This window comes from Scyliorhinus canicula, chromosome 9 (genome assembly GCF_902713615.1).
Source record: "Scyliorhinus canicula chromosome 9, sScyCan1.1, whole genome shotgun sequence".
NCBI classification, from domain to species: Eukaryota; Metazoa; Chordata; class Chondrichthyes; order Carcharhiniformes; family Scyliorhinidae; genus Scyliorhinus; species Scyliorhinus canicula.
Genome location: NC_052154.1, coordinates 5,297,057 through 5,310,104, shown reverse-complemented (window position 1 = coordinate 5,310,104; position 13,048 = coordinate 5,297,057). Strand labels below are relative to the sequence as shown.

At 50.1% G+C, this 13,048-nt stretch overlaps 1 protein-coding gene across 2 annotated transcripts in view; it reads left to right on the top strand.

Annotated features, from left to right (window-relative positions):
- bean1 (brain expressed, associated with NEDD4, 1) overlaps positions 1–13,048 on the top strand; it is a 120,896-nt gene that overhangs the window by 88,685 nt on the left and 19,163 nt on the right. For both annotated transcript variants that reach the window (XM_038806237.1, XM_038806236.1), the window contains one exon: positions 3,228–3,369. In XM_038806237.1, the coding sequence (XP_038662165.1) occupies positions 3,228–3,369 (142 nt within the window). The remainder of the gene's footprint in view (positions 1–3,227; positions 3,370–13,048) is intronic.

Below are 13,048 nucleotides of genomic sequence, written 5' to 3'. Positions count from 1 at the left end.
TGTCCTGGGAGTGTTTGATGGGGACAGTGTAGAGGGAGCTTTACTCTGTATCTAACCCCGTGCTGTACCTGTCCTGGGAGGTGTTTTTTGTCAGATTTCTATTTGACAATACAGCATCTTGCCAGATTTGACCACATTAAATGCAAAATATGAAAATTAAATTCTGGAAATGTCCAGCAGGTTGGACAGTATCTGTGTAGAGAGGAAAAGAGTCCACGTTTCTGGTGGATGATCTCTTGACACTTTTCAAGTAAAATCTTGTAATTTATGGAAATACATACAGGCTCAGTGGGCCAGTGTTCAAAGCCGCAGAAAGGTTAGTGTTCAAGCAATTCCAGGAGCAAGGATGGAGTCAGAGAGCCCAGAGGCAGCCTGATCAGCATAGCCCAAAGCCCTGGCTAAGCTCCAACACCTGCAGTATGTGGCCAGCCTGAAGCAGCAGTGAGAACGCAGAATTACAGCACGGGACACACAGATAAAGTGGGGTGCCGGGGGGAGAGGGGAGCAGGGCCGGTTTTAAGCCTATTTGACCAATTTCATCAAATTGGGCCCCGCACCTTAAGGAGGCCCCACGCCAGCGGCGACAGAGTTACCGTTTGAAGCCTTTTCTGTATTCTGAGAGGAACTATTGGGTAGTTTTTACTTTTGGGGAACGCACCGCATTACCGTCGACAAATCCTTCAGCCCTGCGCCGCCAAATCTTTCCACCCGGGTAAGTAAGTTTCAAAATTTTAGTATATCAAGCATTTAACCGTGAGGTAGGGCCTCACGGTAGCATGGTGGTTAGCATCAATGCTTCACAGCTCCAGGGTCCTAGGTTCGATTCCCGGCTGGGTCACTGTCTGTGTGGAGTCTGCACGTCCTCCCCGTGTGTGCGTGGGTTTCCTCCGGGTGCTCCGGTTTCCTCCCACAGTCCAAAGATGTGCGGGTTAGGTGGATTGGCCATGCTAAATTGCCCGTAGTGTAAGGTTAATGGGGGGATTGTTGGGTTACGGGTTACGTGGGTTTAAGTAGGGTGATCATTGCTCGGCACAACATCGAGGGCCGAAGGGCCTGTTCTGTGCTGTACTGTTCTATGTTTAATGTTTCTTTTTGGTTAAAGATGAGCATACTGGGCAGCACGGTGGCCTAGTGGTTAGCACAACCGCCTCACGGCGCTGAGGTCCCAGGTTCGATCCCGGCTCTGGGTCACTGTCCGTGTGGAGTTTGCACATTCTCCCCGTGTCTGCGTGGGTTTCGCCCCCACAACCCAAAGATGTGCAGAGTAGGTGGATTGGCCACGCTACATTGCCCCTTAATTGGAAAAAATAATTGGGTAATCTAAATTTTTTTTTTTTTTTAAAAAGATGAGCATACTACACGAAATATAAACATACATAAATTTTTACTTTTGTAGAGTAGGGGCCCCGCCATCACTTTTCTAATTGGGCCCGCAATTCCTAGCACCGGCCCTGGAGGGGAGTACACTGGGTGAGATGGGGTGCGATCTCGGCCGGGGAATGGGAAAGACCCATTGCTTCCTCGTGTGAGCAGGAAAGAACTCCTGTCTCTCCACCCTCAAGTAAACCTGAAATGAACATCAGACATAATGGCTGGAGTCAGCCATTTTGCCCCTCAAGCCTGTTGAGCAAGGTCGCGGCTGACCTTTCACCTCCACGCCACTTTCCCACGCTGTCCCCGTATCCGTTAATCCCCCTCGTCTCCGCTGTGGCTCAGTTGGGCGTTCACTCACCTCCGAACCACAAGGTTCATGTCCCACTGGGACTGGTGCAGTACTGAGGGAGTACTGCACTGTCACAGGTGCCATGTTTTGGATGAGGCATTGAACCGAGACCCCGTCTGCTTGCTTGAGTGGATGTAAAATATCCCATGGTGCTAATTCAGAGGGGCGGGGATGTACCCTGGTGTCCCAGTCAGTAATTATCCCTCAATCAACACCACAAAACACAGATTCATTGTTCAAACTTCCTTCCGAATAGATTCCAGCATTTTCACAATGGCTGAGGTGGGCGCAGGCTTGGCTGGCTGAAGGGCCTGTTCCTGTGCTGTACTGTTCTTAGTCACTCTGATTGGCCTGTGGTTTCCCCATTTTCCCTCTCCTTCCTTTCTGACTTCCAAACTGTTAGGACCATTTTAGAATCCAGGGAATTTTGTAAAATCATAGCCAGTGGTGACGATGGGCTGGTTTAGCTCAGTGGGCTAGACAGCTGGTTTGTGATGCAGAATGATGCACTGTCAATCACGACGAGATGAGAGTAGAGAGTAATCGAGGCTTTATTACGCAGAGATGTGGAGCCTCCCACAGCTGCTGCCGAAATGGCTGCTGTTCGGAGAGCCCACACATTTATACTCCGCCTACTGGGCGGAGCCAGCAGGCAGGGGTCTGCACCTGTAGTACAGGGGCCTTACCGTAATACCCTCGTATGCAGTATATAATACAACAGTGGTGACTACCACACAGAACAAGGTCAGCAGCGCGGGTTCGATTCCTGTACCAGTTGAGAATTCTGAATTCTCCCTCTGTGTACCCGAACAGGTGCCGGAGTGTGGCGACCAGGGGCTTTTCACAGTAATTTCATTGCAGTGTTAATGTAAGTCTACTTGTGACAATAAAGGTTATTTATTTATTATTATCATTTATTTATGATCCGCTTTTTTTGAATAGAACTGAGTGGCTTGTCAGACAATTTCAGTGGGTATTAATTGTCAACCACATTGCTGTGGGTCTGGAGTCACATGTAGGCCAGGCCGGGTAAGGACGGCAGATTTCCTTCCCTAAAGGGACATTAGTGAACCAGATGGGGTTTTTGCAATAGTTCCATGATCATCGCTGCTATCACTGGTATTTTATTCCAGATTTATTTAATTCATTGAGTTTATATAACAGGGGCTGTTTAGCTCACAGGGCTAATCGCTGGCTTTGAAAGCAGATCAAGGCAAGCCAGCAGCACGGTTCGATTCCCGTAACAGCCTCCCCGAACAGGCGCCGGAATGTGGCGACTAGGGGCTTTTCACAGTGACTTCATTTGAAGCCTACTCGTGACAATAAGTGATTTTCATTTCATTTCATTTCATTTCATATACCCCATCTTCTGCGGTGCGATTTCAACTCGCGTCTCCAATGTATTAAGCTAAACTTCTGGATTTGGGATCTGGTAACATGGCCACTGTGCTACCGTACCCAGTAATTAACTCCTTGACATATTCTCCATGTTTCTATCCCACAGCCCCGGACGGCTTCTCATTCGGAGGGTCGGTTGGAGAACTGCGATCAACGTGTGTTGAAGCGTATTCCCCCGCTTTCGATTTTGACTCCTATATTGAGACACTGTCACAGGTCAATGTGATGTATCAGGATTCCCCTCCACAGTGAGTATCTTCCTAGTCTGGTACCTGTCCTCTGCCCTTTTGGACCCCTGCAATCAGTAACGACAGAAAGCGAATAAAATATTCTCGTGGAGACTGATTTAGATCAGCCGCTACCTCGTCCTCACCAGGTTTGCTAATGTGCTCGAGTTTCCAAGCCAACGTTGCCAATGTTTGCTACAGTTATGCAGCCCTCTTCCTTTCAAATGATCAAAATTGCCCAGTTCAGGTCTCAACGCGGCTGAAAAGGTTTCTTGGGTAAAGTATTGACCTCCATTTCCAAATTGCCTTAGATAAATACTTGAAGGGGAAGTCATTTGGAGGCTATGGGAAAAGGGCAGAGAATTGTGACAAATTGGATTGCTCTTTCAGAGTGACAGCACAGGATAGCCTCCTTCAGCATCACTGTGATTGTGCTTTTGGTTTACATTGGCAAATATTTGACAAGCATTGCCCATTCTGCAGTCTCCAACTTCCATAGACGTCTAAAAATTGCTCTTTCTCTCTTCCTTTCTTTCTCTCTTGCCCGTATTTTATCTCCCTCTTTCTCTTCTTTCATCTCATCATTCTCATTCTCCTCTCCTGCTTTCCCTATTCCCTCTTTGGGAGAGATTCTTCAACCCCCACCAGCCGCATTTTCAGCGAGGGGGGCACATGAAGTACGAGGGGTGTCCAGCCCAACACCCCCACGTCCACTCCTGAACTGTCCCCCACAATGCACTTGGTGGTTGGCCGCTGAATGGAATGGGATGTCAATGCAAAGCTGTCCAACTCTCTTGCTCATGAATATTGACAACCTGACATCAAAGCTACATACCATCCCGCCTTGGAAAAATATCAATGTTCCTTCATTGTCGCCGGGTCAAGATCCTGGGACTCCATAAGGCCATAATACATAGGAGCAGCAGTGGGCCATTCGGCCCATCGAGTCTGCTCCACCATTCAATGATATCATGCCTCATCTGATGTGATAATCCTCAACTCCACTTTCTCGCCTTATCCGCATAACCCTCGATTCACTGACCGATTAAAAATCTGTCTATCTCAGCCTTGAACATACTTAACGACCCAGCCTCTACAGCTCTCAGCCGTAAAGAATTCCACAGATTCACTGCCCTCTGAGAGAGGATATTCCTCCTCATTTCCGTCTTCAACGGGTGGCTCCCTCACTCTGAGATTACGGGCAGGATCTAACCGAATTGCAATTGAGTCCCGTGACGAGAGCGTTTAGCCGGGTGTTTAACAGTGCCGAGAAAGACAACATTCCCAACTGTTGCAATCCGGAGACTCAGCGGGGAATGCTACACTGAGGCCATGCTTAGTCCTGTCTCCTGCACTGAGACTCGCCAGGACTCCTCAGTGCAGGAGGAGATTCCCCCCCCCCCCGCACTGACGCAATCCCCCAAAGCCCCAACTCACCTATAAAGGAGTCCTCGGGCCCCACCCCCGCCACCCCGGCGCAGGAAGACTGCCATCTGGGCACCTTGGCGATGCCAGGCTGGCATCCAGGTGGCACTGTCAGGGTGCCACCCTGCCCAGCGGGCAAGCGCCTGGGTGCTTCCGATCCCCTGGGCGACCCGACCAAGTTGCGTTCCGTCTGCTCCCGGTTTGTGGGGACCAGCACTGAGCGGCACTCAGCTAAGGTCTCCGAGGGGCAGGGATTAGATCCCAGGGCCTCGGAAGATCAGGCAAGCTGCATTTTAGAGTCAGACTAGCTACCTCAGGTGGGGCGGCACGGTGGCACAGCGGTTAGCACTGCTGCCTCACGGAGCCGAGGTCCCAGGTTCGATCCCGGCCCTGGGTCACTGAATTGGGTACTCTAAATTTATTTTTAAAATTTATTGCCCATCTGTCTTCTTGAACCATATAGTGTAGATACACCCACGGTGCTGTTAGGGAGGGAGCGCTAGTTAGACCTCACCTGGAATACCGTGAACAGATTTGGTCCCTTTATCTAAGGAGAGATAGACTGGAATTGGAGGCTGTCCAGAGAAGGTTCACTAGGTTGATCCTGGGTATGGAAGGGTTTCCTTATGAGGAAAGGTTGAGTAGATTGGGCCTGTACTCATTGGGGGTTTAGAAGAATGAGAGGCGACCTCATTGAGACATATCGGATTCTCAGGGGGCTGACAGGATAGATGCTGAGAGGGTGTTTCCTCTTGTGAGAGAGTAAAGGAGCAGAATGCGTAGGGCGCGATGTGGCCGGTAGATGCTGGACGATCCCTCTTCCGGGATCTACCCAGCTCGCCACGCTTCGCGAGATCTAACGGGATCTCGGGAGACGTCGCGATCTGAATCCAGCCCGGAGTGGGCCAAATCAGTGTGTGGAAAATCTGCATATTAGTGTGAGGCAGCGCGACTTCTTAACATTTTTTTAAATTTTTACAAACTTAGAGTACCCAATCATTATTTATCCAATTAAGGGGCAATATAGCATGACCAATCCACCTAACCACATCTTTTTGGGTTGTGGGGGTGAATCCCACGCAGACACGGGGAGAATGTGACCTAGCCAGCAATCATAGAATCTCTACAGTACAGAAGGAGGCCATTCGGCCCATTGAGTCTGCACCGACCCCTCCCAAAGAGCACTCTAACCAGGCCCCAGTCCTATCCCTGCAGTCCCGTAACCCCACCTAACCCGCACAACCCTGGACACTACGGGGCAATTTAGCATGGCCAATCCACGCCAGCACGGTAGCATTGTGGATAGCACAGTTGCTTCACAGCTCCAGGGTCTCGGGTTCGATTCCGGCTTGGGTCACTGTCTGTGTGGAGTCGGCACATCCTCCCCGTGTCTGCGTGGGTTTCCTCCGGGTGCTCCGGTTTCCTCCCACAGTCCAAAGATGTGCAGGTTGGGTGGATTGGCCATGATAAATTGCCCTTGGTGTCCAAAATTGCCCTTAGTGTTGGGTGGGGTTACTGGGTTATGGGGATAGGGTGGAGGTGTTGACCTTGGGTGGGGTGGTCTTTCCAAGAGCCGGTGCAGACTCGATGGGCCAAATGGCCTCCTTCAGCACTGTAAATTCTATGTAAACCTGCACATCTCTGGACTGTGGGAGGAAACTGGAGCACCCGGAGGAAACCCACGCGGACACGGGGAGAACCTGCAGACTCCGCACAGACAGTGACCCAAACCGGGAATCGAACCCGGGCCCCTGGCGCTGTGAGGCAGCAGTGCTAACCAACTGTGCCGACTGTACCCACATCCCGTCAAAGAATACAATTTTTTTAAATGGGCCAGGAGCCAGAACCACTGTCTATGGAACTGTCGGCAGAGAGGAAAAGGATGGGAGATGGAAAATTGGTGATAGGATTTATAAAAAAATACATAATGTGCTCGAACAAATGCCGGAATTATCTGACGGACATTTTCAGCTGTTTGGAATGGGAGTCATGTGTGTTTACCCGTTCATACGCATGTGAAACGGGACTAGAATGGACAGCTGTCTGGTGCTTGGGCATCAGTGTGCGTCTCTGCTTCCTGCAGGATGATGAGATGTAATCAGATGAAGCACCCGCAGCAGTGATGCGCTGACCTACTAATGTCACTTTGCAGAGAGCTCCCAGAATCTCTGCTTTGTACTCTGCGCAGTGGCAACTGGCGATAATAACCTGAGCAACAACAGCTATCCGCTGTCTAACTGCCTATTAGTCTTTCACTCGTCACTGATTGTTTGGGAATCTCAGTCCGTCTTGTTGACTTGTTTACCGCCAGCAGCAGCTGCGGCACGATGGGGAGCATTGTCACATCTGAGTCAGAGAGGTACGGGGTTCAACCCCCACTCCAGGAACCTGAGTACAGAATACTCCACATTGCCACAACACGGGCAGCCCTGCATTACTGATGTGGCGTGCTGGTCAGTATTGATCCCTCAGCCAGCACCAAAAATAAATCAGGTGGTTATCACAGTGCTGGCTTTCGGAATGGTTTTGTGAGACAGTTGGCTGTTTTTTTCCTGTGTTACAGCAGTCGCTACAATTCCAGAAAAGCTGGATTGACTGTGAAGTGCTTCAGGACACTCCAAAGTCAGGAAAGGCGCCAAAGTCGTTCTCTAAGAGTTGGTCCACGGCCTGGGTTTTCACCCCCAGATCGGCTGGGCAGAGTCAAGATATTTAGATTGGATTGGATTGGATTGGATTTGTTTATTGTCACGTGTACCGAGGTGCAGTGAAAAGTATTTTTCTGCGAGCAGCTCAACAGATCATTAAGTACATGGGAAGAAAAGGGAATAAAAGAAAATACATAATAGGGCAACACAAGATAGACAATGTAACTACATAAGCACTGGCATTGGATGAAGCATACAGGGTGTCATAGTCATAGAGTTTTTACAGCACAGAAAGAGGCCATTCGGCCCACCTTGTCTGCACCGGCAATCGAGCACCTATCCTTGTTTTTAAATTTAGAGTACCCAATTATCCTTTTCCAATTAAGGGGCAATTTAGCATGGCCAATCCACCCAACCTGCACATCTTTGGGTTGTGGGGGTGAAACCCACGCAAACACGGGGAGAATGTGCAAACTCCACACGGACAGTGACCAGGGGCCGGGATCGAACCCGGGTGCTGAATGCCGTGAGGCAGCAGTGCTAACCACTGTGCTACCATGCCGCCCAAGCATCGATCACTTCGAATCCCATTTTCCAGCACTTGGTCTGTGGCCTTGTCTGCTCCGGCGTTTCAGGTGCTCATCTCAATGTTTCTTAAATGTTGTGAGGGTTACTGCCTCTATCACGCTTTCGGGCAGCGAGTTCCAGATTCCCACACCCCCTCTGCCACCCTACGTCCCTTACACGCATACCCCCATGCCATCCCCTGCCCCCATTCATCCCAGGGCCTTTTATAGCCACTCTACTAACTTAGTGCCAACTCAAACCAACCTATATCACCCACCCTTTGCCCTTACCTCTCAATATCAGCTCACTTAATATCTATGGGAAGACCTCAGGAGCCAAGCAGTCATAAAATAAAGCTGCATGTATATTAGGGGATTAGTAACAGTTATGGTAGTTCAATCAGCTTTAGCAGTTTCAAAGAGCTTTGACAGCTATTTTACAGCTTGACAGTTCTTTGACAGCTTCACAATTATTTGATAGTTTTGACCATCCAATGAGTTTATGCACTTATTGTGCACATTCATGCCTACTTTTAACAGTCCCAAGGGGCACATGACTTCCCCCAAAGGGGTTCCGGGACCAGATCTAAAGGGGTACCTTACTCTTCAAAAGGGTACCCTGGTTATCCAAAAATTTCCACAAGGTTCAGACCTGTTTCTGTGGGGTCTCTAATCTGCACGTTTTGGGTTTCAGACGTTCACCTCACCAAAATCCCCCAGGTGGAGGCAGCAGCCCATTTTCTGGGCAGTTGACTCCGGGGAGCATGGATGTGGAACTCCCGAACAGCACTGTGGTCTGCAGGGGTTCAAGAAGGCAGCCCACCATCACCTTCCCAAGGGCAATTAGGGATGGGCAATAAATGCTGGCCCAGCCAGCGATGCCCTCATCCCGTAAACAAATAAAAATGTACAATTCGGCGCTCGCCCCCATTCACTCCGACTGCACTGTGTTCGGGGGAGGGACCTCAGGACTCAGGCCTCTGGTGGCATTTTGGTCCAGAAGAAGGGACTGTCAATTTCCATAAAAAATTAGACCTGTGTTTGCACCATGAGCCATCCATTGTGTAAGTTGCACCAAGATACAGGTCGTTTCTGGGTCAGCTTTTACAAATGTTAAGTTTATTTCTCCTACAGTTTCATTATGGGCGGCACGTTATCACAGTGGTTAGCACTGTTGCTTCACAGCGCCAGGGTCCCAGGTTCGATTCCAGACTTGGTCGCGGTCTATGCGGAGTCTGCACGTTCTCCCGATGTCTGCGTGGGTTTCGTCCGGGTGCTCTGGTTTCCTTCCACAAGTCCCAAAAGACGTGGGGCCGTAAATCACCCGGGAGGCGGCGTGAATCCCGCCCCGACGCCGGCTGCCGGATTCTCCAGCGCCGGTTTTCGGCGGGGGCGGGAATCGCGCCGTGCCAGTCAGGGGCCGTTGGCAGTGCCCCCCCCCCCCCGGCGATTCTCCAGCCACGATGGACCGAATGGCCGCCCGTTTGCGGCGGGTCCCGCCGACGTAAAATACACAAGGTCCATACCGGCGGGACCTGGCTTTGCGGGCGGTTTGCGGAGTCCTGGTTGGGGGGGGGGGGGGGAACGTGGGAGGATCTGGCCCCGCGATTGGGGCCCACCGATCCGCTGCCAGCCTGTGCCATGGGGGCACTCTTTCCCCCCACGCCGGCCAGTGTAATGGTCCGCCATGGCCGGCGAGGAGAAGAACCCCCCCCTGCGCATGGGCTAGGATGACACCAGCACACGCTGGCGCTCCCACGTATGCGCCAACTCGCGCTGGCCGGCGGAGGCCCTTCCCCGCCAGCTGGCGTGGCGCCAACTCCGCCGGCGCTGGCCTGGCCCCTGAAGGTGCGGACAATGGAGTGGTACACGCCTTGGCGTCGGTACGGCCCACCCGGCCAGTTAGAGGAGAATCCCGCCCATGCTTGTTAGGTAATTTGGACATTCTGAATTCTCCCTCTGTGTACCTGAACAGGCGCCAGAATGTGGCGACTAGGGGCTTTTCACAGTAACTTCATTGCAGTGTTAATATAAGCCTACTTGTGACAATAAAGATTATCATTATTATTACTCTCTCATGTGGGATTTGCCGAGATTTGGGATAAATTCCATTGAGAAGATTAACTCTCACTCACTTTCATTCTCAGTTTAAGAGGGAAAAATCAATAAATGGGAAAATGATTCAGTTTGATCAAGGTTACTCAAGAAAGAAAGACTTGCATTTCTATAGCACCTAGGTACACAGCATTTCTCAACCAATGAAGAACTTTTGGAATGGGAGGCAGCAGCGTAGTGATATTGTCACTGAGCTAGTAATCTGGGCACCCAGGATCGAATCCCATCACAGAGGATGGTGAAATCTGAACCCAAAAAATCTGGAATTAAAAGTCTGATGGTGACCATGAAACTATTGCCGATTGTCGTAGAAACCCATCTGATCTGATGTCCTTTAGGGAAGGAAACCTGCCGCCCTAACCCTGGTCTGGCCTAAATGTGACTCCAGACGCACAGCAAAGTGATTGAGTCTCACCTGCCCTCTGAAATGGCCCAGCAAGCCACTCAGTTCAAGGGCAATCAGGGATGGGCAACAAACGTTGACCCACCCAGCGACTCCCACATCCCATAAATGAATTGAAAATGCAGTCGCTGGTGTTATGCAGGACAACAGCCAAAGGCTGTGTGGCGGGGTGGTAGCACAGTGGTTAGCACGGTTGCTTCACAGCTCCAGGGTCCCAGGTTCGATTCCCGGCTTGGGTCACTGTCTGTGCGGAGTCTGCACGTTCTCCCCGTGTCTGCGTGGGTTTGCTTCGGGTGCTCCGGTTTCCTCCCACAGTCCAAAGGTGTGCAGGTTAGGTGAATAGGCCATGATAAATTGCCCTTAGTGTCCAAAAAAGATTAGCTGGGGTTACTGGGTTATGAGGATGGGGTGGAGGCGTGGACATAAGCGTGCTCTTTCCAAGAGCCGATGCAGACTTGATGGGCCAAACGGCCTCCTTCTGCATTGTAAATTCTATGATTCTATGATTGCACAGCAAGCTCCCAAAGATAAAGGGCCAATAATGTGTCTTGGCCGATGTCAGTGAAGGACTGAATATTGGCCAGGGCACAAAGAATTCAATTGCTCTGTTTCAAATAGTAGCCATGGGATCTTTCACAATCCACCCGGGGGAACAGATGGAGGCCTTAATTTAACATCGCTTCTAAAAGGTGTTACCTGCCACAGGGCAGCATTCCCTCTAATGCTGCACTTGGAATTTGTGCTCAAATCTCTGGGTTAGGGCTTGAACTCACAAACCTGTGACTGCGGATGGTGGTTCAATCCATCGGACAACCTGTCAACTCTTGTCTCCTCCTTAAAATGGCCCTCCATGCAATCATTGCAGGCAGTGAACGCGGAGACCCTGCTGCATTGAATGCAATACCTAAAAGCCAGCGTGGCTTCATTTTAATGTCTAAAGAAACGTAGATCACAGAAGGCCCAGAATAGACAGCGCCAAGTGCTGTGACTCAAATGTATGTCACAGGAATGTCCTTGTAAAATTCTCTGCTTCCCTTCCCCCACACCTCGGATCCTGCATCCCTCATTCCCAGCTCGCCACTTGTAATTTATGAATGACCGTTAAGCAAGCCTTTTCTTTTTGTTTTGGTTGCTGTGGCAACGCCTGCGACCTTATTAGTCATTGCAATACGATCTGACAAAGTGGAGAATTCCCCACCCCCCCGCCCCGCCTTCACCACCACGACATTTTTTAAAGTGCGACGTGGTTCTGTCCTTCGAACAATTATTCTCTTCGCACTTCCTGTTCTTTTGACGTTGGTGAAAAGTAACTGTGAGGCCTGCAGTGTAGGCCTCAACGCAATGGGCTCCTTGTTCGGACTTAGAGAGGTTCTAATAGCCTTACGAGATCCGCCCTCGCTGCTGCCCCGTGGAGCAGGCTGTGAATTAAACTGTAATGAGAAAATGGAGGTGTGAATAATTTTTAAATTATCCCCTACCTCGACAACCAATCGCGAAGCAATCTTTACTGATGTGGAATCCAAATCCTGTCTGGTGCTTTTTGTTCCTGACCTAAATGTTAAAAGCATTGGACCTTGAAGGAATTAAATATTAATCATAAAAGAAACAGAATTCCACTTAAACCAAGAGGCAATGGGCACGTTGCCAGACTGCAAACGTTCTTGGTTTTCAAAAGGGTGGACGTGAATATATAGGCTCTATTTGAACTAAATATCTCGCAATGATCCCCATGTGTGACCACTCAGCGCCCCTTCGTCTAATTTTAAAATATGGTGGGTGACGGAGTCCACGTTATTTGAGTATGTCCAAGCTGTAAGTGGCACACACTCAAATGACAGGGAGCATCCACCATATTCATAAACTATCCGTAGAGGTGTTGGGTGTTTGGGCTGAAGGCCATTGGGAGATATTTCTTTAACAATGTAAGTCGCTGCTGGCCAGGTGAAGATGTTCTGCAGCCACCTCAATGTTTTCCAAGAGTAGGTTTAGCTTCCATCCTTTCCCCACTGCTCAGAGGTAAATTCATCAGGAATAAAACAACAAAACTTCAATAATATAGTGCCTTTGATGCGCTATCAATTGCACTTAAAGACTCGAATCGGTACAAGAGAGGCTTTATTACCGTGAGATGTTTATCCTTCGACTGCAGCCGGTAGAATGGCAGCTCAGGAGATCTCATACATATTTATATGGCTCCCTGTGGGCGGAGCTAGCTGGCAGGGGTTACCGGCAAACCTGTAATACAGGTACTGCTGTACATCCCCTAATACAGGCACACACACAATTACACAGTGGTGGACCACCACAGCCTTCAATATGGTGAAATGTCCCAAGGTCCCTCACAGGGGGCGAAGCTGTAAAGGTTTGACTCTGAGATGTTATCGGAGAGGTGATACTGGAGACGTGCCCGAAAACATTGTCCAAGCGATGGCGTTTCAACGGGAGTCTCGCAGCAGGAGAGGAAGAGGTCGGGAGTCGGAGAGACTGGGGGCTGGATTTTCCGTCCCGCCGTGCCACACAAGAGGCTGGTTTAGCACACTGGGCTA